The 24,139-nt window shown below is 54.2% G+C and overlaps 1 protein-coding gene and 1 long non-coding RNA gene across 6 annotated transcripts; both read right to left on the reverse strand.

The window, feature by feature from the left end:
• Nucleotides 1-1,298: 1,298 nt before the first annotated feature.
• Nucleotides 1,299-19,390, reverse strand: LOC119566024 (maestro heat-like repeat family member 5). Of its 5 annotated transcripts, none has more exons than XM_043545680.1 (19): nucleotides 18,744-19,390; nucleotides 18,296-18,432; nucleotides 18,074-18,150; nucleotides 16,957-17,135; nucleotides 15,205-15,563; nucleotides 14,408-14,523; nucleotides 12,643-12,792; nucleotides 11,063-11,217; nucleotides 9,117-9,243; nucleotides 7,861-8,051; nucleotides 6,900-7,037; nucleotides 6,623-6,740; nucleotides 5,946-6,089; nucleotides 5,388-5,564; nucleotides 4,504-4,659; nucleotides 3,868-3,990; nucleotides 3,377-3,479; nucleotides 2,861-2,935; nucleotides 1,303-2,016 (listed from the first exon to the last, which is right to left on the reverse strand). In XM_043545680.1, exons 4-19 carry the CDS (start codon nucleotides 16,971-16,973, stop codon nucleotides 1,904-1,906), a joined length of 2,262 nt encoding a protein of 753 aa, XP_043401615.1. In that variant the 5' UTR covers nucleotides 16,974-17,135; nucleotides 18,074-18,150; nucleotides 18,296-18,432; nucleotides 18,744-19,390; the 3' UTR covers nucleotides 1,303-1,903. The 5 variants fall into 5 exon arrangements, with proteins under 5 accessions (XP_037752400.1, XP_043401615.1, XP_037752399.1 ...); XM_037896471.2 differs by having other exon boundaries at nucleotides 18,074-18,203; XM_037896470.2 differs by having other exon boundaries at nucleotides 18,074-18,432; nucleotides 18,733-19,390.
• A 3,550-nt stretch (nucleotides 19,391-22,940) lies between these two features.
• LOC122465605 lies at nucleotides 22,941-24,117 on the reverse strand. The gene is made up of 2 exons (XR_006290572.1): nucleotides 23,319-24,117; nucleotides 22,941-22,995 (listed from the first exon to the last, which is right to left on the reverse strand). It is a non-coding gene; the product is annotated as an uncharacterized LOC122465605 (long non-coding RNA).
• Between the last annotated feature and the right edge of the window lie 22 nt (nucleotides 24,118-24,139).

The following is a 24,139-nucleotide window of genomic DNA, read 5'->3' on the forward strand; positions in this document are numbered from 1 at the left end:
TCTTGGGGCTGTGCAGTCTAGTGGGTCAATGGGGACATGGGCAGCCACCAAAGGATGGATGGCAGCCAGGGCAGGTGGACCCAGGCCCTCTTTACTCCACTGGCTCCTCGCCCAGGGCCTCGTCCGTGGCCAATGTGTTTGCCATTGAGTCAGTGGGGATCCAGCCTGGGGATGACAATGGCTAGTTCACCCAGGTTACTTCCTAGGAGATGTCTCTAGGCCATGGGCTGGGGGTCTCTGGATTCCCGGCGTGGGAAACTCCCAGAGTCTCCGATCTCCCTTGCATGTCTGCAGGCCCCCGGGGATGCGGCTGGGTCTCGGTGCCTCGGAGCTCTGCAGTCAGGGGCTTGAGCTGTTTCTGGACTGGAGCCTACAGTGTGCATCCTCCATTCTCAGCGGTCTGCCTAGCGTGAGCTGAGCTGCTCCCTTACACTCTGGTGCTCCAGTTGGAGCATGTCCGGCAGGGCTGGGGAGGGGCTTGGCTTTCTCCACCTAGACTATGGGGTTCTGTGTGGCTGGTTCAGCCCGGCACATGCTGCTCGGCCTCTTCTGTCTCCTCCTTCCCATGCAAAGCTGCTTTGCCGTCTCACAAGAGATGGGATCAGTGGTGGGCTCAATTGGCTGCTGTTGGCCTTTCGATGTCTGGAAGAGGGAGAAAGGGCAGGAACCCAAATGAGAAGAACAAAACCTTCAAGCAGGGTAGTTTTCCACGGCACAACCCCACCCCACTTTGCTGATGCTCATTGGCAACTTCCCTGAGAGCTGGCATTTCTTAAAGAGAGCACCCAACCTCCCGCAACCTCCGCTCCCCTGTGGGCTGGCAATGGTAAAAGGGAGTCGGGGAGAATTTCTCCTCTGTCCGCCTGGCTCTGATGAGTGAGGGAACCACATGCGAGAAGCTGTGTGAATATAGGGCTCTGTGCAGTGGGATGAGATGTCCTCCATGGTGCCCAAAGGTGGGGTTGTCCTGCCTTTGCAGTGACTTCCTTCTAGTGAGAGAGATTTCAGAGATCAGCTCCAGGGTTCTGCCCTGTACCAGTGTGTGGGAATGGGGCAGAAGTGGGGCAATGGTGCACTCAGGAAAGGAGTAGGGCTAAGGGGGGCCCAGGCTGCAGCCACTAAACCCCTGCCTGGCTGGGGTGGGGGCAAGGTGGCTCCGCATGCTGCCGTTCCTTTCCCCCCACCAGCCACGTCAGCGCGACGAGCACCACACCGGGAACCTCTGTCCCAGGAGCTGATCTTGCCTGTAGGCTAAGTTCCCCCACAGCTCCCATTGGCCGGGGATCGTTAATCCGGCCTTTGCCCTATTCCCCAGCCTGTTCCAATCCTGCTCTTGACTCCTGACTCCGGCTCCAACCCTTGGCTCCCCTCGGCTCGGCCTCCACCACTCTGAGCACGAGGCCCCAGCGCCACTGCTCCAACCACTGGGCCCAACCAGCCGTGCTTTGGCTTCTGACACCAGCGATATGGAGGAGTCGTTCACCTCACTGCTTTCCATGTGTATGGCCCTGCCTTGGTCAGCGCTGGTTTTCATCTGCCATGGTGCTGCCCAGTGACATGGCTTTCTTCGATCCCTTTGAACTTCTTCCAAGTCTTCTCTAGGCCTGACTAATCGACATCATTTTGGGTCATCTGCTGATATCCACCTTGTTGTTCAGCCCCGGTTCCAAACATAAGGACATAAGAAAGGCCACAGCAAAGGTCCATCTAGCCCAGTATCCTGTCTTCCAACAGTGGCCAATGCCAGAGGGAATGAAGGGACAGGCAATCATCTAGTGATCAGTCCCCTGTCCCCCATTCCCAGCTTCTGGCAAACAGAGTCTAGGGACACCAAAAAGTTGAGAAGCGTCTGTTGTATTTACCATAGCAGGACAAAGAGCTCTTCGGAGTCGGTCCCGGTTCCCTAGTCGAATGCAGAACCCAACACGAGATTTTCAAGCTGCTGCAAATATTTATAATATCTGTTGAGGATGTACCACGTAGTCCTGTCCGATTTCAAAGGCACTTCGTGAAAAGCTGAAACCAAGAGGAAATGGGTTGAAAACCCCATGGTGCTGATGTGACTGGTACCTAGGAAACCTCCCCTTCCGATGGCCATTGCCCCCTGCTATTCGCTCCCCAAGATTCTAAGGGCACAAGAACAACAACTCGGCTCCTCCCAAAATAGCCCTGGACAGAGAGGAGACCCCATTCTTGCCTAACTTCCCCCTCTGCTGGCAGACACTCCTCCACACACCCGTACACACAGACGGTTGAGGGCACTTGTTCTTTGGATGGAACAGGCAAGTGACAGCGGCAGCCACGTTAAACCATCCAACATTTAGGCCGAGATCCACAAAGGGATTTCGGCTCCTAACGTCTCCTGAAATCCTTTGTGGCCCTGTGCCTTCATTCCTGAAGAGCTCACAGGGAAAAGTGTTACCCATGTGCCCTCATGGGATTTCCTAGGAGCTGATAACCAATCTCGGAGTGAAGGTCCCTGGCCTGCAATCACTCCATTCCAGGGAGGGCAGGTGATGAATCTTTCCCTACAGAGGGGAATCGTCATCATCATCATCATCATCCTGAATAACAAGAGCCCTTTTCAATTCGGTCAGGCCTTCCTTTAGAGACTTTCTGACCTTGATGAAGACAGTCTCCCCACACAGCTCTAAGGCTACGTCTACACTAGGAGCTAGGGATGGAATTCCCCTGCTCCCGTGCACAGATTGTGGGACCTTGATGAAAGCTCGCGTGACCACCCTTCTTCCTTCAACGCTGTCCTTAGACTGAGAGGGACACATGCCAAGCTGTGTTCAGGCCCTGTGCTGCACCCCTGTGCTTCCCACAGAGGCCCAAACACACAGAGGTATTTCCTTACCTTCATACAGGCGGGAGATGCCATCTTCATTCACGGTTTCAGACAACAAATCGCAGTAATGGTGGATAGTATTTCCTAGACATACAATGAATACAATGGGTCTCATGGCTTTTCAGATCCTTCGCTGAAAACTGCTAATGATGCAGCCATTCCCCCAAGACACCCTTGGGAAATTCCAGACATTCCTTACATCTGTTCACAAAGCATGTTCGAGAAAGCATCAGACGCCCAGAAGTTACTGAGAGGCTGATTTCCAAAGGAGATTGAATTCACATCCTGCTGGTTTCCCCTAGGCACAGCCAAAGAGTTGTTGTGGGTGGGGGAAGTTGGTGCAGTTGATTCAGCTAAGTTGCTCCCTTCATCTTGGAATACATGTTAATTCACACACACACACACACACACACACACACACCCCATTTTAGGATTCTGGTGCTGTTGGAGGGAACAGAGCAGCCGTCCAGAAAAGGGCTCTGAAGGAAGCATTGAGAAAAGATCAAGTGAATTTGCTCTGCTTACCAATGAATCGGGCTGCTGAATGTCTTATTGTTGTCTGTGAGCTTTCCAGGTACTGTAAGGCCTGGAACAGGAATTTGGGGATGTGGCTCTCGTTGTTCTGCATCTAGGAAGAAAGAAGGAAGAAATGCACAATATAGAAATGACATGTTCTTTCCACAGCGAATAGTCCAGGAAAGCCAAAGCATATAGCCAGGCCATGGCAACCGCCAATATGAACCCATACACCAGAGCAGCACCCCTCTGAAGTTCCCATTGTGTTCTCCAGAACCTCAGCTTTCATTGGAAAAGACAAAAGTTTGAAGGTCGGAGAATTGTGGAGAAAAATGTCAACAATGTGAAGGGATTGTAACTCCTGCCGAAATGAGCCAGCAGAGAGCCTGGAACGGAGTCCTGCAGCCCGACCGAAGCGGATGGGTACTCAGGGTGTGGGGTTAGAAAGGTCTTCCTCAAGTTGCCATTCAGCACTCTCAAGGCACAAGGAATTCACCTACCAAGCAGATCCAGACACACTTCAAGAGCTGTGAGGAGCCATCCCAGGCCATGCTGCGGAAGAGCGTCTTCAAATGAGCCCACCTGAGGAAGACTGCGCAGCGGAAGAGCGTCAGTTTACATGACTGCAAGAGAAGAGGAGACCAAGAGGGTTCTCCCTGAGAGAGGGATAGTCTGGGGGACATGGAACCTTCCCCGTCCCTTGTTCTCCTGCTTTTCCTGCCAGTGGAGATTCCTGTAATTTGTTCTCCACGGGAGTGTGCTGAGGAGAGGAAAGGGAGGGTTGGCTGGAGAGAGCCAGAGCTGTCCTGTCCTTTGGATGGTTTGGGGCGGTTGCCCAGGGCCCCGTGCTTTGGGGGGCCCCGCACTTCAGGGGGACGCAGGCCCTGGGCCGTGCCGGGGCCAGCAGCAGTACTCCCGGCCCCGCTACGCTAGGCCCCTCCTCTTTCCCAGAAGAAGGCTTTTCTTCCCAATTGTGCTGTGTGCTGTGAGGATGGATGAGGCACTTGGCTCCAGCATGGAGTGAAGCAGGGAGGAGAAGACTCCACTTGGGCAAGGGGCTCTGGCGATGAATGGAGTGGGGGCCCCAGGGGACACTGGCTCTTTGCTCTTAAGGCAATAATGACCGTGGCACTTACCAGTTTCACACTCTCCTCCTGGTCTTCAAGATGCAGCAGCAGGGGGAGCAAGCAGTGGATGATTTCCTGCTGCACCAAGGGTTTGTCGGGGTCCTGCACCCTGCTCACCACGTTGCCAAGCAGTACAATGGCAGCTGAGCGCACACTGCCCTTCTCCTGGCAATGACACACAGGGGGTGGGGACCCCCGGTTAAAGCCAGGCAGCATCAGAGCAGAACGCCACTGAGTGGTAATGCGCACGCTGCTCCGGTTCCCCCTGTGTGAACTACCTTGGCTGGCGGGAGCAGGGAGGCCACCAGGCCAGCGCCATAGACATCTTGTGCAGGGCCTGAGACCCTGTGTGGGACAGTGCAGCCCAGGGTGTCCCAGAGGCAGTTTCTGTCTGGAGAGCACAGAATCCTAGAACCCGAGAAGATGAGGGGAGAGGGCAGGAAGGCTGCTGGAGACTGGTGTGGGGAAGGGGAGAAGCAGCTGCTGGAGCCTGGCAGGGACTGGCTGCTCCAAAAGACAGCATTTCTTTTGCTCTTGGGTGCCCCTGAGAGCCGGGCCATTCCCGACCCACCTCTTTCCTGCTGAGAATCTCCACCTCTTTGGGAGCCTGTGTTCTCCAGACAGCTGGTCATCTGCCCAGTGCCAGGCCCCCTCTCCCCCAGGCCAGGCTGCAGCAGGGGCTGGGAGCATGGCACTGAGCTTGAGCTTTGGAGAGAAGAGCTCTGACAGGGAGGTGGCTCAGCAGGAGATTCCCCACCCATGGCGGGGGCACTCCTTGGAGGCTCCATGGCAGGCCTGAGGGGCGGGAGGAAGGGGATGGGGAGAGAGAGACAAGGGCATCAGAGACAGGTGGAGGGGGGAGTGGGCTTCTTTGAGGGGGTTCCAAGCCTTACATCATCAATGAAGGGGCGAAGGCTGACTGCAATATCCTGGGAGATGGAGCCAAGCCCCTCCCTGTTGAGGAGGTGGATGATGTCTGCAGCTTTATGCATGGCCTCCAGGACACGCCCTCCATCCCTGTCACAAAAGACGGCCAGGATTGCTGTCAGCTGGGCCCGTAAGAATTGCACCTGCCGGAATGAAGAAGGCAGCTCATTACTTTCCCAGGTGACAGCCTGGAGCACATGCTGGACCACTGCCACCGACGAGAAACCACGGAGGGCACAGCCCCCCAACGGGGCAGAAAGTCATTCTCCTGTCACTCTGTGCCAGTTGCTCACTGTCACCTTTGTCTTTGCTCACCCCGCCTCCCCCATTGCATCCCATCTGCAATCAGGGCTCAGCTCACGGGAGCAGGGAGCACGGCATGCCTTGATTTGCTCCGAAAGCACCTCCACCATTTGAGGGCTGTCTTTTAAACAACAAGGCTTGTGTGTGGCTCTCCCTCTCATTTCTGAGCTATTTGATGGACATTGGCTTCCTGGGTCCCCTGGGCAATCCCCGGCTCTCACCTTTTCTGGCTGGAACACAATACTGCCAAGGCCTCGCAGACTGAGCCTCCGTATGATGGAATTTGCATCTTTGGTCCAGTCCATGAGCTGTGCCTGGAGGACTGATCTTGTCAGGATGGTGTCAATGGAAGGACTCTGGAGAAACTGGCAAGAGCCAAATGAAGATCAGGTTGAGGAGCAGAGGTCTTATTGTGGGGTCTGTTCCCTGGACAGTCGTCTTTCCCAAAGGGCCACTTCCTCCTATGCAAAGTCTCTGGTGAGTAGGGAGCCAATTGCTGCTGTTTCAGTTGGTTCCTTCCCCAAATTTAGACTAATGCACAAGTCACAAATAAGCCCCCAGGGAAAGGGGAATCTCCAGACCTCATTGAGTGCCATGGAGAGAGCCGTGGGGCAGAAGAAAAGCAGAAGCCCAGGAAAAGGTGAGGAGAGAAGCATGGCCTTGGGGCACTGGAGAAACATGGCTTCTTGTCCCATAAGCCCATCTAGGCACATCCAGCCAGGAGCAATCTCACCCTGTCTCTCCCTCCCTCTCTTTGCCATGCCCCGCAACCATCCATGTGCGGAGAGGAGCTAGCTGGCGGTAGGGCTGCTAAGCTGCTGACAATGTAGCCTAGAGCTTACTGTCCTGAGCTGCTCTCCAGAAAGCCCACTTCTGCCTGTCAACTCATGAATCTCACCTCAGTGCAGAAAGCCAGGGCGATAGTTCTCTGCTCCTCCTCCTTCCCACTCTGGACGATGGTGATTGCCTCTCTGAAAACTGCAGGGAGCTGAGGGTTCTCAAACTCGATCATGGCTCTGGAACATGGAACAGAAAGTCCCTTTTGATTCTCAAGGGGGAGAGAGCGTTCAGCTCAAGTTGCTGGGCTGAGCTGGCAGCCTAGAACTGAGGAATATTTCACACGGAAATCCCATTCCCAAGAGAGACCCAAAGAAGAGGAAACTTTGAGCTCCTACCTTGCAATCAGGCCAACCCCCTGCGAGTAGTGATATCGGGAGGCTATCATGTCCCAACCCCGATGAAAGTGGATGCTGGCAAATTCCTTCCAGTAGCCGGGCATGGAGAAAAGCGTCTTCACAGCCTCCACTGAGGTGCTAAAGACAAAAACAAACAAACAAACAAACAAAGAAACAAAAAAGAGTGTCAAGCAATGAGATCAGCCCCAAGCATGGCAAATCTGCACAAGTCCTGAGACACCCAGCATGCTCAGCAGTAGCTAGCCTCCCCAAGGATCGATCCAGTGTGATACCCTGTCTACACTGCAGTTTCACTGAGTTTGGAACCAGTTAGGGACCCTGTAGCTTCTTCAGATGGTTGGTGTCATCACTCACGATGGTTGAATACTTGATTCTTTACTGTGACAGGTAACAGGACTCAAGCGGGCATGTGGGTCCAGATCCTTTGTTGGTGGAATCGAGCAAAGCTCGATCAGTTTACGCCACCTGAGGTGTCTTCTGGCGCTCTCTCTTTCCCGTGCAGATGGAAGCCCCTAACTGTGCCCACAGAACCAGATGAACTGGTCCCTCTTCCTCCTGTCTGCCTGTGAGGCTGACGTCCTGCGGTGCCTGTCCCCATGTGCTGCCGGTGTGGCTCTGTCCGCGTTCGGGGAGAGAGGCCCACGGATTTGCTCAGCAGGCACTGAGGAAAGCACTGACCCTTTGGCGGGTGGCAGACGTGGATGGATGCACAAACATGGCTGCTGCCTGAGTGTGTAGGGAAAGCAGCTGGCCTGTGGACGGCGTCAGATGAGCGAGTGTGACTCACAAGAATGCACGGCTCTCAACCCTTTTCCCTCAAGAGAGACCTGCTCCCAACTGAGCCTGGGCTAACGACAGCACCCGAACAACTGATGGCCATGAACAGCCCCCATGTGTTTAGCCGAACAAATCTGTTCTTCCTTTTCCTTTCAGTCATTACCTTAGGGGGCTGAGGCAGCTGGATCCCTCCTCGGGGCTGGATGTCTGCCTGGCCATGTAGGTCCCTGGCAAGTGCAGATCCAGCACGTACTGCACTTGCCTGACGCAGAGAATGAGCAGCTGGGGATACATTTGCAGGATGGCTTCTCGGTATCCCCGTAGGAAAAGGAGCTCATAAATGGTCTTCATTGCCTGGAGGGGGGAAAGAATTTCACTCAGCTCTCCCAATCTGCCACCTGCCCCCATTGCCATTCGCTCTTGTCCTTTTGTCATGTCTCCTTTCCTCTCCAGCGTATTACAAAACAGTATTGGCTTCTGAGAGGGGTGGGGACATTTGGAGGCTCCTGAACCTTCCCCCATTCCTGGAACGGAAGCAGGATGGAAAGATGAGAAGAGTCTGGATGACGTTATTCCCCATGATTTCTTTTTCTGGTGCAGAGCCTGTGCTTTGGCTTTCCAGCCATGACTGGAAGGGCTGAAACCATCCTGAGGAGATCCGTTCTCCTAGGCCCAGTGTTTCTGGCCCAGTCAAAAGTACTGGACTTCTCAGGATGCCATGTTGGGAAGATTTCTAGCCACAGTTTACAGAGCCAGAAAGCTGGAGACTTCCAAGAGACACCTGAACTGCACCTGCTCACTAAAGGGCCATCTGGAGCAGAAGACAACTGAGCCAGGGTACCAGCAGATAAACCACTTCAGATGTGTAACTTTGACCTGGGGGAAACTTTACTGACACCTCTTTGGTTTGATTGGAAGTGGCGAGGACACACTAAGGCCTGGTCTACACTCCAGAGTTAGGTCAACGCAAGGCCGCTCACTCTGCATCCCCCTAAGGATGGAATTTCCTTCCCGTCGTCAGAACTGCCCCTTGGTGCCAAATTCGTCACTCCACCTCCACAAGTGGCAGAGAGTCCAGGTCGATGCAGTTAGGTCGATGCAGCGTCAGTGCAGACACCGCGTCGCTTTCGTCAACTGGCTTTCAGGAGCCTTCCCACAATGCCCCACCCTGACCCTACAATCAAGACAAGCCCTTCTGGTGAGGACGTGCACTGCCGACACAAGCAGCAAAGTGCGGACACACACCAGGGGTGGAATCGCTGTGGCGGCTGTCTGCCCATTTAAGTTAGGTCGGCTTCAATGTGTGGTGGAGCCATGGCCTGAAGCTAAGAAGAGGTGAAACTCGCACACACACACAGATGCACCATCTTCCCTGTGCCTCTGGCGGGTTCGCAAGGTGACATCTCAAATCTCACTTACAGCCAGAGACACATGGCTGCTCTTCTCCTCCCGGCGTCTCTGCTGGAGCTTGTCCAGCAGCTGCTGCAGCACCTCCCTGGTGAGCTGTGGTTCTTCACCCAAGGCCTTCCACAACTCAATGGCACATCTGCAAATTCAGAAACACACGTCAGAGCTTTCCTGCTTGGCCATCTCTTGCCCTCCCCAGGGAGAGGCTTGGAATACCAGAGGAGACAGCCACTGGTGCAGGGAGGCTAAGGCAGGGCAAGTCCCTTCAGAGAAAGTTGGATTTATTCCTTTCCCCTCATGGGTTCTCGTTTCTAAAGCTAACCCACTCTTTCCAAGACAGTGACCATGTACTGACCACAGAATGACCACCAAACTGTGACCCGCAGACTGTGCAAAATTCTGCTCTGTTACACTTGGGTCAGTCCCGAGAAACTTGCCTGACATCATTGGAGTTACTCTGGCTGTTTGGGGGTCTAACGGAGAGCCAGCGTTTGGCCAAGTGTCTCGTAGCAGCTCAATTCTACTGCAGTGTGGTGGACAGGGTCAGAGAGTGAGTCAGCACATGCCCTGATCTGAGAAGATTCAAGAGCTTGGAAGAGGAGATTGTAAAGCCCAATGTGACAGAGATGGAAGGAAAGTAGGACTGAAATCCCCCTCCTCCATTCTTGCGGATCTAAGTCCTGCTGGTCCCCGCAGGCATCTGCAGAGGAAGACTGCAGATGGATCCAAAAGACTTCCAGTCATTTGACTTCCAAGTTTGGTGAGGAAGGTCGGAGGTGGTGGTCAAGCCCTAGGACATTGAGAACTAGGTTGGACAACTCAAGAGCAAATGGCCTGGAAGCAAGGTCTTCAGGAAGCTTGACTGAACTTCTGTGCCAATGCTGCCGAGTTTCTGTGACTTCTGAGCACAGCCCCTGGAAAGCACTGTGGCTGTTCCAAGAAATTCAGACCTGATTCTGAAATTCAGAAAGGTTTACAAATCAAACAGTCAAAGAAATCTTAAAACCAACACTCTATTCCTCTGATAACTGAATTGGGTAAGAAGTTCCATTTCTTTCCTGCTGCTCTTCAATTTGCTCTGCAGTGTGACACAAATTTCGCTCAGGTCAGTGCAGAACTGCATTGCAGAAGATGCCAAGGAAAGCTGGACTTTTGACCTCTGGCTAGGGTTCAGTTGGGTTTCATGGCCCCGAGGCACATGGGGGTTGTGTTACAAACCCCTCAGCTGGCTGACCCTTCCAAGTGATCAGCAATAACCAGCAGGACTGAAAGTTAACAATCTATTGAGGTGGAAAGAGGCACTCCCCCCTCTCAGAGCTATTAATGCTGGCTGTCTGCTCGCTGCACTGCATTTAGGCTCTGGTCATGTGGGGAGGATTTTTTTGTTGATTTTCTTTTCTTTTCTTTTGCATCAATAAGGGCTGGAAATGTCTGTCTTAAGAGATTGACCTCTGCCCCACAGCTCCATAAGGATGAGTGCATTTTGTCACCAATTCCTCAGCCATGGAATAACTGGGGGGTCTGACGACAGCTAAGAATCCTGCACTGGTCTCCAGGGGATAGACAGATGGGCCTCATGGGCCTTTTCCATCTCTGCCTTCTCTCCTGCAGTAAGGAGCAGCCAGACCTCATGAGCCAGGGATGTTGAGTGAGCCCCCAAATCATTGATTGGCCCTGTACTGGATCTGAGGGGAAGTGGGGTGACCCATAGAAATCAGGACAATGCTGGAATTCTCCAGAAAAGTGGCATGTCTCCATCCCGGGGAGTGTAGGAGGAGGGGTTGGCTCCTCAGTGGCTGGGCCTGGCCATCTCCTCTTAGGAAGCGTGGACAGCTCTCTGCACAGCAGGAAACTCCCTCCAAGTGTGTGAGCCCCACGGACCCCTCCCGGCCTGTGGCCTGTCAGTAGGAGCAGGAAGAGAACTACTGGACTGAGGAGATAACAAAGCAGCTCCCTACCTGTGCGATGAGAGCGTGTGAGCCACACAGGTTAGAACCACGTCCTGGGGGTGGGAGCGAGCCAGCAAGGCCATGGCCCTGAGCACTGCTCTTCTGGCTCTGGGATCACAGCTGTTGTCGAGCCAGATTAAGATCCCTCCCACGACGTCTCCAACCTGGAAGAATGCCAGAAAGTTGAGGGATGGATTTATCAATGAGTGGCCTCCTCCCAGGGAAGCCCTCCTGGCAGCCCTGCAAGCCTCCTCTGACCTCGGTTGCCCATCTTGGCTGCTCCCTAAGAGGCTTTGACAAGTCCAGGAACCCCAGTCTTCCTGAGGTCTGGGTTAGCACCTTCAAGCTCCAAAACACGCACAAAACCTTAGAGTGGGCACAGTCCTAACTCCCCTGATGTCCCAGGGCCTTCCCTGCCGTAGCAAACGGCTCTCAGCCCTGCTCTCAAGGGCTTCCCTCCAGGAGCCTTTCCTCCATCTCTGCAACTTCCTTTTAGCTCTTTCTTGCACAATCCGTTCCTCCAGACCAGTGGTTCTCAACCTAGGTTCCATTGTGGGGCACATCCAATCCGACCTGTTTGTCCCTGAGGATGTCCCAAAGGGGCGCAGCTCTGTGCTGAGCGGGCCACAGGTTGAGAAGCACTGCTCCAGACCCAGCTGGTTCTACTGATGTATCCCAGAGCCCATGGCAGAGATGGGAGGCAGGGCTAGTTGGGTGGGGCTAGCCAGCTCCCGGCCCCAGCCCTAAGGAGAACCTCCATACTGTGGGATTTTAAAATCTTCCGCGACAAATCTTGAAGCCGGGTCTCTAACCTCGGGTTCATGCTATGGCACGTAGAAGAGCAGTGTAGACAAGGTGACTTGGGCTGGAGCCCAGGCTCTGAAGCCACCCTCCTCCCCAGGCTTCAGAGATCAAGTTCCAGCCCCAGCCCAGAAGAGTCTGCATTGCTGTTTGGCCCCTCAGTGCCAGCCCTGGGAGCCCAAGTCCATCGGGCCAGGCTTTCAGGCTCCTGCTGCAGAGTTTGCAACACAGGGAGACAGACCCTAAAGGGACAAGCCACCCCCTAGGACTCTTCCGTGAGGAATTGGTCATTGCTCTTTCCTCTCTCGAAGAAGGAGCAGGAGCTACAAGGCGGGTGGCTGGATTCTGTTGACCTGTTCTGCTAGCAGGAGTTAGAGCCCTGCACAAATCAATCTGCTGATTGAGGGGCCATTTGTTAACTTCCCGCTGGGACCTGTTGGAAAGAAGGAACTCGGGCAGAGACAGGGATGACCTGCAGGAAACCCTAGGAACAGGCAGGTTGGGGAGGAAGTTCAGGCTGAGGATTCTGTTCATTGATTAGTCTCAGAGTTTCCAGGAAAGCCAAAGCCCAGGAAGGGAATAAGTCTGCACTTCCGCGCCACGTGCAGGCGGTCTTTGGAGAAGGGCTTGAATGTCACCTATCCCCGTGGCCAAGCGATGAATGGCAAGGGGCTGAGCCAACCTTCCAATCCCATGCCAGTGTCCCAGGAATGGTTTCCGAGGAGAGGAACTTCTCCCATCCCCCTCTCTGCGCAGCATCCCCCTGCCCCATTGCGGGAGTCTCTTACTCTCTCCATCTTGTCTCCGTGGAGAGATACGATGGCCCTCAGCTCTTCCTCTGCGGCTCTAAATCTCTGCAGGGTGGGTGTTGTCAGACCCTTCACGGCTGCCATCAGCAGGGCATGGAGCGGGGCTGAGGAAGGGTGCTCCCTGGGGGTCTGCAAAGAACAGGGACAAAGCCTGTTGGGATTGAGTATTTCCCTGGGGCAGCTGCCCTGGAACAGTCTGTCCCCGGGGGAGGCTGGCAGTGCCGAGGGAGCGTGGAGACTCCGGCTGAGCCCTTTTCTTCAAAAGCCTCCCCAGGTGCTAAGGTTTCCTCAGCCTTTTGTCCCCTCTCTGGCCCCCTCTCCTGAGAAGAGACGGGAGCCTCTCGGGCAGTGCTGGGACCCCAAGGGCCACCCCGTTTCCTCCCTCGCTAGCCCCTCCTCGCAGGAAACCCCGCTTTTGCTGAGAAAGCCTCAATGTCCTGCAAAGCCCATTCGAGTTGCTCCTTGAGTGTCACCGAGGGGTCACTGGAGAACCTGCCCCATGTCCCATCCCACCCCGAGCGCCTGAGGAGATTGGCTCAGCAACTCTGGCAGCCCACAGTGTCTGCGAGGAAGGGACTGAGAATAGGGCCCAAACGGAAACGCCCTCTTCCTTCCCCACCTCGCAGCCTGTGGGGCTGCCAGAAAACAGGCAGGAATCGCCGTCAGGACAGAAAGTAACTGAGACTGAAGAAGCAAGTTTGCCTGGCTGAGGAGAAGCCCAAAGCGTGGGCCTCTGGGGCCAGAGCCCTGGGGGTGAGAACTCACTGGGCACAATGTTACTCCAGGGGGCCTGGTTCCAGGGTCACCTCAACCCAGGGCCTGGGGTGCTGGAGGCCTTTGCCCTGGTGTCTCAGGGCACCCCCTGGGGATTACTGCAGCTGGCCTGCATGGCGCTGGATTAGCACCGTCTGTCCTGGTTGCCAACAGCTGAGGGGTAGCTCAGTGGTTTGAGCATTCGCTAAACCCAGGGTTGTGAGTTCAATCCCTGAGCGGGGGACCATTTCGAGATCTAGGGTAAAAATTGGGGTTTGGTCCTGCTTTGAGCAAGGGGGTGGACTAGATGACCTCTTGAGGTCCCTTCCAACCCTGATATCCTAGGATGCAGTAGAGCACAGCGGAGTGGCACACTCGCCTCCATACTCCAGACCCCCGGCGGGTCAGAAGCTCCCAGAATTGCAGCCTTTTGTATGCGCTGCAGGGTGCTCTGTCCCGAAGAGGAAGAGTTACAAAGGTGTCTAGAGGCTTTTGTAACTCGGACAGAGCCCAGATGTTGGCAGGCGGGAGGGAACCTGGGACCTCTGGAGCTTAGTGCAGGAGCCTCGACCACAGGAGCGAAAAGCCAAGAGGCTGTTAGCTAAGGCTCTAGAGCAGACTCCTTTTCTCTGTGTCTCGAAGTGGTCCTGGTGCCACGAGATGGGCCAGAACCCCACAGCCAGGAGATATGTGGGTTCCCCCGACCAGGGCAGGGATGGGCCTGCTCTGATTTTCAGCCGTGCCTGTGTGCCATAGAAAGTGCATCAGAATCGGGCACCTGAGTCAGGCACTTCTGCCAATCCCACAAAGCACCTCTGGACTTCTTTAGGTGCCTAAACCCCTTTGTCAAAGCGGGCCTCGTTCAAGCAACCCAGATAAAGACTGGCTGGAGTTGATCACCCTTGACGAGTGTTTCTTTTCAGCCCCTGGGAGATATTCCTACACACAGCAAGGGATGCTTTCCATGAGCACGGCCACACAGCATCATTACCATCGTCATATGGGAGCTGCTTGTTAATGAGGGGCTGGGAGTGCGCTCTTCTTCCTGCTCTTCTGGGCTTCCTTTTTCCCACTTCCCCTTCGTGTCAGACGGCTCCTTCTTCGTCCCTGCAGCAGAAAGAAACATTCTTAACATTTTGCTTTTCCATGTCTTCCCCCTGGTTTACAGAGGATGGAAGTTGGGCCCAGAGCCCTGAAGCGAATTGCCCAGGGTCAGACTGAAGGTTGTTGGCAGAGCTCAGCAGAGAACTCCGCTCTCCTGACTCCTAGCTGGGGGCTTTGACCACACAAGGCTTCCTCTTCCCTCGGGGCCAGTTTCTTTTCAATGGTGTCGTCTACTCTTCCCCTCCCCTTGCACCCCTTTCCTGTCAGTGATGGGCACCTGGCCTCCTTTTGCATTGAACCCCCCAAGAAGGAATGACTCAGCTCTGGTACGGTTCCCAGCTGGGACCTGCTGAGACCTCTGGAGCATTTTCCTGAGGAAAGGGACCCAATCGAGGAGAAAAGAAATGATTTCCTCCAACGTCCAGCCTCTCTCTTCTCCTTCCAGCCTGGAACAATGTTAGTAGTCCCCACCCCACCGTGCCAGATCCCCAGAGGGGGGTGACCTGACATTGTCAGCTCTCCCCACCTCAGCCATGGACCTCTGCCACCCTCTCAATGGATTCCAGAGCCGGAGGTGCCCATCACTGTCCCATGAGACGGCCCTGATGTCGAAGGCTTGTCGAGTGACTGGTGTGAGTGTTCCTCACATGCTCCTCGCCAACCATGTGGATTGAACCATCTCACCTGTAAGATCCACTTCGTCTTTGTCTGTCGTCTCCTGCAGCTTCACCTCCTCTGCCTCCACCTGGGTCTCAGCTGCTTTCTTCTTCAGGGACAAGTGCGTCCACCTTCTTGGAGAGGAAGCTGTTCTCTCCTCACTGCTCTCTGCCATCGCGCTGTGGGATTGGCAACAGACACAGAGTCTTTTCATGCCTGACAGGATGGTCCATGAGCATTTTCTTCCCTGGGGCTTCTCTGGCAAGGCCTGTTCTTGGGGGCTGAGGCCAGAGCATGCCTCAATGGCTGCAGGTTGGACGAGCACTTTGTGCACATGGATCTCTCTGTGCTCCCGAGAGGCGAGTCTTTGGAAAAAGGAACGAAGCCTGGAATAGAAAGAAGGAGGAAATGGGTTTTTCTGTCCTTCTCGAAAGGAAGGGAATTAGTTTGCCCAGGATTCCCAGATCCACGAGAGTGGTCTTTTGAAGCCATCTGCTCCTCTAATAGCCAGGACTGGTTGCTGCAACCAAGAAGATAAGCAACACAAGACCGCCCAGACTGGGTCAAACCAAAGGTCCATTTAGCCCAGTACTCTGTCTTCTGACAGTAGCCAGTGCTGAGTGCCCCAGAAGGAATGAACAGGGAATCATCAAGCGATCCATTCCTGTTGCTCATTCCTGGCACCTGGCAAACAGAGGCTAGGGATAGAAAGAGCAAAAGGTCAGTTTCTATGTTCTTTGCTCATTGCCTGGGCCTAGTTGCAAAAATGCTTCCTTCTTAACCCCACTCCTTTGTGCACAGAATGTTGGGACTCTGGGAACAGATCGGGCCAAGCTGAAAACCAAGAAAGCTCTGTTCCCAGAGAAGCCAGGAAAAGGAAGAAAAGATTGTCATCTCGAGGGTTTGAGGGTCTGGAAGGATGAATTAGCAGCTGCAAATATGTTGACTTCTTCTCAACTATTTGAAAATCTGGAATGTATTAGCATGGGGGAAAGAATCAGTCAACTTGAAATGAAGAATGACCCATATTATTTCCAACATCCAGTCAGAAGTTAGGCCTCCAAAACAAGGACAAAGAAATCACAGCGAGACCCATGACAAATGTAGGCGACAGTTGATTGAAACCCCTTTCCTGGAAAGGAATTGCGGGGGGTGGGGGGGTGGGATCGACACATCTCTTTTCTATAGCCCAAGGGGGTAGAGTAGAATTTGTAGAGAGTTTTGAGATCTATCGCCATGAGATTCTTTCTGAGAGAACTACCAAGATGACAGCCAGGGGATGGGAGTGGAGCTGTATCACTTTCAATATCTTAAGATTCATTTCTTCTGCATTATTTGAGCTCATTTATGTGCATTTCAATCATGTAAATTCTGAGATCGATATTCTCTCAATACACATTTCTTTGGCAGTCATGACAGGAGACAAAGGGTTTCTATTCCCAACTTGAAGGCAAGGAGTGCATTAGGGGCAACTCCAAGGGAAATACTATTGATGGAGATATCAATCTAACTTCTACACGAGTTTTGTTATCTTCCCTTTTGGTTCTATCCCTGGAAATTCCCCCCGACTAGTCTGCTGAAAGATAAAATCATCTAAATCTGCCTCCAAAGAACCTGACAGGCTGAAGCAGGAGGAGACCTGAGAGACGGCCACATTCAAATCCAAACGGAACGCTGAGACCTGCCTGTTGCCACACCAGCCCCCACCCGTCCCGAGGAGAAGGAGGCACCGACCTGTCGTGTGCGATCTAATGAGCAGGGAAAGAATCTGGGAATTACCTTCTGTAAAAACTCATCCTTTTGTTCCTCAAACACCTGTGGAAATAGCTGATTCAAGAAGTTGTTGACAGAGGGATGGTCCGCGTCTCTCAGCAGCTCCTTGGCTCACCAGCCGTTGTCAACCAAGCCAGTTGGCAGACTGAGGGCAGGGCAAGAATGCTGACGCCGAACACTCTTTGCTGTTGGCATCCGTGACATCACAATCAGCTTGTGCGTAAACACACACAGACCCCACCCAGAGAGACACACCCCCAGAAAAGTTAGTAACATGAACAAGACTGAGAGACTCCCCCAAATCTCTCGGCATTTTGATTTGGGGGAGGGGGATCATAGGAGCCGACTGCATGGGTGCTCCGGGCCTGGATCACCCAGGAGGAAATATTAGTGGGTGCTTAGCACCCAGTGGCAGCCAAGCTCTGCCCTCCCCGCAGTGCGTCTCGCCCGCCTGCGGCCCCACTGAGCAACTCCCCACTCTCCTTCCCAGCACTTCCTGCCCACCACAGAACAGCTGTTTCATGGAATTGAGGATGCTCCGGGAGGGTCGGTTAGGGGCGGGGACATGGCATACTTGGGGCAGTGCATGGGATTCTTCTCTCCTAAGTGCAGGGCTCAGCACTTGTCCTTGCTGAACCTCATCAGATTTCTTTTGGCCCAATCCTCTAATTTGTCTGGGTCACTCTGAACCCTATCCCGACCCTCCAGCGTATCTCCCTCTCCCCCCAGCTTAGTGTCATCTGCGAACTTGCTGCGGGTGCAATCCATCCCATCCTCCAGATCATGCACGAAAATGGTGAAGAAAACCGGCCCCAGGAGTGACCCGTGGGGAAGCGGGGGAGGGGGTGGAGGAGAGGAGGCAGACGGTGAGTGGCAGGGACCCCACAGAGGGGGGTGCAGTGGAGGAGAGGGGGAACTCATCCAGGCAGCGGTGGGCAGTGTGGGCTGGGAGAAGGGGCGAGGCAGATACAGGAAGAGATGGAGCACAGGCAGGGCACTGGGGCCCAGGCACCCGGGGCCTGGTCATCGTCGGCACCAGGAGAGGAGAGGAGAGAGAGAGAGAGAGAGTTGGCGAACACACGAGAGAAGACAGAGAAACATGAGAGCAAGGCAAGCCACTCACCACCTGGAGTCATCCTCTTGGATCCAACCTTCTGCTGCGGAGGAGACACCGTTCTTGACCAGAGAAATGAGCAGCTTCTGAAAATGGGGATGTTTTCTCCCTCGTAACCACAGCTGATCAGGAACCTTTTCTTACAAACCGAACCCTAATTTACAGGGCTTTTCTACCTGGACTCAGGTGGGGCGTGAAGAGAGCCCTCACCAAACCAGACACTTATCTCACCAAGACTGGCGCTTGCTCGGCTCCCAGATGGAGGGCTCTTGCCTGGCATCACCAACGGTCACAGGCTCGCTGCTCTCACTCACTTTCCATCGCATGAGGGCAGTAGACTCTGAGGCTTGACTTCTTTTTCCTTTGTACTAAACCCAACAGACGGGGGGGGAAACAAAAAATATTAGCATCTCCGTCTGCAATGTCGTGTAGTCTCTTCATTTCACATCTCCCGTATCCCACGGCTCCGCCCTCAACCCATCTCCCGTTCCTACTTTACAACTGCAACTAGAAGGCGCCCATTGTAACGGCACCCAAAATCGTCACTTTGCTCAGGAGACTCTGGTCCCTTCCTCAGCCTTAATCCCAGAGCCTCGTACTCAACAAGGAAGCCCACGGCCTGTGAAGAGTACGACAGGGAGTACAGATGAGGAATTGAAAGCACTGACCGCTTACTCACAGCCAGTTATGCGGGAGGCAGAAAGCTGACGACTCTTCACGTCTGCTTAGAAGGATGTCCAAGCTGCTCAGGTCCACTCCTGCCATATTCTCCTCCGGCTAGGGCTCCTGGACAATTCCTCTGCGAAAGCAGCTGCAAAAGCCAAGCATGAGCCATCACTCCACAAAGCTCGATGGGTGCTGGAAATCTTGCCCTCAGCCCTGCCTCACTCTTTCATCCCATCCACATCGGCCCCACTCGAGGAACAGAGACGGAGTTAACACCGACAGTCACCGCTCCACTCTCGCACCCACTGCCCTGCATGATTTTCGTCCCCTCCTACTGCTTCTTGGCTTCCGAGACATAGCCTGCGGGGATGCACACCTAGCGTGCCTGCCCGTGTCCTGTGAAGGGAGACAGCACAGGGAAAGGCAAGGACAGAGAGAGAGACAGAGACAGAGACAGAGACAGAGTGTGTGTGATGGCCAACATACTAGAGGAGAGACAGAGAAAAACATGGTAGGATAGCAAGCAACTCACCTCCTGGAGTCATCTGTGATGAAGCGGGACTTCATGTTTCCTCTGAATCGTGTGGGGGTGCCTCAGTTTCCCCTAGGCAGTTCTTAAGGATCTAGGTGGTGGGGTAAGGGTGTATGATCGTTGCAGAGCTCTGGAGGGCAGGTGTGTGCAGGGGTCTGGACACAGAGAATGGCCGACACCCTCTTTCCTGGCACCTGATGCCCTGGGCCCTTCCCCCCTGCAAGGTGAGAGCTAAAGGGTTGGAGAACAAAGGAATCAGGTGCCCTCCTGGCCGGGGACAGGGACAAAGCCCAGAGGAGGAGGGGCTGGGGGGAGTTTCAGTTGGGGGCTGGCTGGAGACATGGAGTGAAGGGCAGACGGGGTTGTCTGGCTCACTGCCCCCCAAAATGGACCCGGCTGAGGGGTCCTGTTCTCTGCACCTACAAGCTCTGTGTTAGACCATGTCCCTGTCGTCTAATAAAGCTCTGTTTTCCTGGCTGGCTGAGAGTCCCGTCTGACTGCGGAGTTGGGGGGCAGGACCCTCTGGCTTCCCCAGGACCCCGCCTGGGCGGACTGGCTGTGGGAAGCGCAGGGAGGGGCAGAGGAGGCTGAAGGCTCCGAGGTCAGAGCCAGGAAGGTGGAGCCGGGGGAGCTGTGTGTCCTGCAGACAGGCTGCTCCCCGAGAGGAGACTTCCCCAGAGTCCTGCCTGGCTTCCTGGGGAGCAGTTCCAGAGCATCGCCCGGGGACTCCGGGACATCCTCCTCCTAGATGAAACCTTCTGCTGTGTGACGGGTTGTGTGTGTCGTGTTGCATGTGTCGTGTGACGTGTTGTGTGTGTGACTTGTGTGTCGTTTTGTGTGTGTGAGACGTGTTTATGTGTGCGTGTTGTGGTCCATGTTGAGTGTGTGTGTGCCATGTTGTATGCCGTGTTGTGTGCATGTGCCGTGTTGTGTGCCGTTTTGTGTGCATGTTGTGTGTGTCGGTGTCATGTGTTGTGTGAGATTTTTGTGTCTCGTGTCGTGTGCCTTTTTGTGTGTCGTGTGTCGGTGTCGTGTGTCATGTTGTCTGTGTGTGTGTCGGTGTCGTGTGTCGTGTTATCTGAGTGTGTGTCGTGTTGTGTGTGTGTGTGATATTTTGTGTGCGATGTTTTGTGCATCGTGTTGTGTGTGTGTGTCATGTTGTGTGCCATTTTGTGTGTCATGTGAGGTGTTGTGTGTCATATTGTGTGTGGGTGTCGGTGTCGTGTGTGATTTCTGTGTCACGTTGTCTTCTGTTTTGTGCGTCTTCGTGTGTGTGTTTGTGTGTCGGTGTCGTGTGTGATTTCTGTGTCACGTTGTCTGCCGTTTTTGCCTCGTCTCGTGTGTGTGTGTGTGTGTATGTGTGTGTGTCGGTGTTGTGTGTGATTTTTGTGTGTCGTGTTGTGTGCTGGTTTTTTTGTGTCATTTTATTTGTGTGTGTCGGTGTCCTGTGTTGTGTGTGTGTGAGAGACGTGTTTCTGTATGTGTGACGTATTCTGTGTGTGTGTGTCGGTGTCATGGTGTGTGTGTGTGTCAGTGTCGTCTGTCTTGTTTTGTGTGTGTGATGTTTTGTGTGTGATGTGTGTGTTGTCTTGGGTGGCCACACAGGGTAATGCACAAAGCACTTCCGTCACGGAGCAACAGTGACACCAGGTGGCCAATCCAGATAATGCACAAACCATTTCCCTCACAGAGCAACAGTGAGAGTGGGTGGCCACTGTTACGAATTATACCTGACAGGTCACGCACACAAGCTGCTGCGAATTATACCCGATAGGTCACGCACAGGAACTGCTGCGAATGATACCCGATTGGTCCCGCACAGGTCGAGTCTAGGCTGAGGCACACGAACGAAGTCCACAACGGCAGGGTTCCCAAAAAGACTAAGTTTATTACGCTCGAGCGTGGTGCCCCCCTGCTCATCAGGAGGGGACCCCGCATGCAGGTTATACAAAGATTATAGACCTTTCAGCAAAGCACGTTGCCCTCGTGCATCGGAAACCTTAGCAAATAGACAAACCCTTCCCTTACCTACCACCTATCCCTGCTAGGTACATTCCCCGCGCTAAACCATGACTTCAACTACATTGCATGGTCCTAAAGCAATGCACCAGTAACTTTTCTTATCAGGATGGGAGGCCCACATCAAGGCCAGGAGGCAGGGAGTTAGGAACAGACAAAGAACAGAAACCGGGAGATAAAACAGGCTGGAGACAAGGGCGGGGGGCGGAGGATTTTCACAGGAATGCAGTATCTAAGAAACACTCCTCCTGGTGCATGATGTGCTTGCTTTTAGACAATGGTGGGCCCCAAACCAAAATGGAGTCACATATGCTAACTTTTCCTTCACACCACTCAGGGTAATGCACCAACAATTTCCCTCGTGGAGCAACAGTGACACTGGGTGGCTAATCCAGGTATTGCACAAAGCATTTCCCTCATGGAGCAACAGTGACACTCGGTGGCCACTCAGGGTAATGCACAAATCATTTCCCTCCTGGACCAACAGTGACACTGGGTGGCCAATTCAGGTCATGCTCAAATCATTTCCCTCATGGAGCAAGAGTGAAACCGGGCGGCCCCTTGGAGTAACACACAAAGCATTTCCTCACGGAGCACCAGTTGCACAAACTGAGTTTAATAATAATAATAATAAACAAAAAATAGTTTCACTAGAAAAGGTAGATTTTCAGTGATTATAAGGGATAGCAAACAGAAGAAGGCAGATTACTAAGCAAATACAAATACACACGCATACTATGCCTAAGATCTTAAAGAGACTGGATTCAAGAAGTAATTTCCCATCCTAAATGTCTTTTGGCATCTTGAAGAGTTTCTGTAGCTTAGACTTCCCGTTGTTTCTCTTTACAGACTAGACTCCTGTCTTAGTCTGGACTTCCCCCTTCTCATTTCCTTTGTCTCTTCAGGTACTTTCAGCAGCCTTTCTACTGCCCTGCATGATTTTCGTCCGCTCCGACTTTTCCATGGCTCCCGAGACCTCACCTGTGGGAATGCACACCTACCCGTGTCCTACAAAGGGAGGCGGCACCAGGAGAGCAGAGGAGAGAGAGACTGAGAAAGTTGGCCAACACACAAGAGAAGAGAGAAAACTATGGGAGGAAGGCAAGCAACTCACCAGCTGGAGTCATCCTCCTAGATGCCACCTTCTCCTGCGAAGGAGACACCGTTCCTGGCCAGAGAAATGAGCAGCCCCTGAAAATGGGGACCTTGTCTCTCTCCTAACCACAGCTGGTCAGGAACCTTTTCTTACAAACCCAGCCCCAGCTGATGGGGAGTCCCTACCTGGAGCCAGGCGGGCCGTGAGCAAAGCCTTAACCAAACCAGACACTTATCTCACTGACGTTCGCGACTGCTCCGCTGCCAACCGGACGACTCCTGGCTGCATCAACAGTGCTCGCAGGCTCACCGCTCTCGCTCGCTTTCCATCCGATGAGGGGAGTCAACTGTTTGTACTAAACCCAGACCAAGGAGGAAAAACAAAGAAGTTACCATCTCAGTGGGCCACATCGCGTAGGCTATCATTATACAATGCTCCATTGGTGCTGGAAATCTTGCCTTCATCCGCGCATCAGCCCCACGCGATGAACCGAGACAGAGTTAACCCCGACAGTCACCGCTCCACGCTCGCACCCACTGCCCGGCATGATTTTCCTCCGCTCCGACTTCTCCATGGCTCCCGAGACCTCACCTGTGGGAATGCACACCTACCCGTGTCCTGTGAAGGGACACGGCACGAGGAGAGAAGAGGAGAGAAGAGAGAGAGAGAGTTGGCGAACACACGAGAGAAGACAGAGAAACATGAGAGCAGGGCAAGCCACTCATCACCTGGAGTCATCCTCTTGGATCCAACCTTCTGCTGCGGAGGAGACACCGTTCCTGACCAGAGAAACGAGCAGCCTCTGAAAATGGGACCTTTTCTCCCTCGTAACCACAGCTGATCAGGAACCTTTTCTTACAAACCGAACCCTAATTTACGGGGCTTCCCTACCCGGACTCAGGTGGGGCGTGAGCAGAGTCCTCACCAAACCAGACACTTACCTCACCGAGACTGGCGATTGCTCGGCTCCCAGATGGAGGGCTCTTGCCTGGCATCACCAACGGTCACAGGCTCGCTGCTCTCACTCACTTTCCGTCGCATGAGGGCAGTAGACTCTGAGGCTTGACTTCTTTTTCCTTGGTACTAAACCCAGCACAAGGTGAAAAAAAAAGTAAGTTACCATCTCAGTCGGCAACGTCTCGTAGGCTCCTCTGTTTGCCTCTCCCACACGGCGGGGATCTGCCCTCCACTCTCCTCCCATTACACCTTGAGCATCACAACCAAAAAGCCCCTTTTCTAACGGCACCCCACAGAGTCACTCTGCTCAGGAGACTCTGGCCCCTCCCCAGGCTTAACCCCCCCGAGCCCCGTCCCCGGCGAGGACGCCCACGGCCGGTGAGGAGGACGACAGCGAGTGCGGACGAGGAACTGGAAGCACTGACCTCGCAGCCAGGTCTGCAGAGGGCAGAGAGCGGAGGCCTGGTTCCGCCTCCTTGGAAAGAGGCCCAAGCGGCTCAGGCCCCCTCCTGCCGTGTTCCCCTCCGGCGAGAGCTCCGGCACCATTCCTCGCCAGAGCCGCTGCGAGAGCCGAGCCGGAGCCCTCGCTCCCCAGCGCTCGACGGGGGCTGGGAATCTCGCCCTCGGCCCTGCCGCCCTCTTCCCTCCCGTCCACACCGGCCCCACGCGCCGCCCAGAGACCGAGTTCACCCCGCCCGTCCCCGCTCCGCTCTCGCAATTCTCTCTCAGTCCTCAAGGAGACACCTCAAGAAGGAGACTCCCTGCAGCAAAGCCCCGGGGGTCTCTGAGATCCCCCTGCCCTGCA

This window comes from Chelonia mydas, chromosome 4, assembly GCF_015237465.2.
Source record: "Chelonia mydas isolate rCheMyd1 chromosome 4, rCheMyd1.pri.v2, whole genome shotgun sequence".
NCBI classification, from domain to species: domain Eukaryota; kingdom Metazoa; phylum Chordata; order Testudines; family Cheloniidae; genus Chelonia; species Chelonia mydas.

Excerpts from the sequence above, each read along its gene's own strand:
- LOC119566024 (XM_043545680.1), bottom strand. Across the intron at positions 6,090-6,622 it reads CCCTGGCTTTCTGCACTGAG|TTTCTCCAGAGTCCTTCCAT; the intron begins GTGAGATTCATG and ends GGCTCTTGCCAG. Across the intron at positions 3,991-4,503 it reads AGGAGGAGAGTGTGAAACTG|TCATGTAAACTGACGCTCTT; the intron begins GTAAGTGCCACG and ends CTTCTCTTGCAG.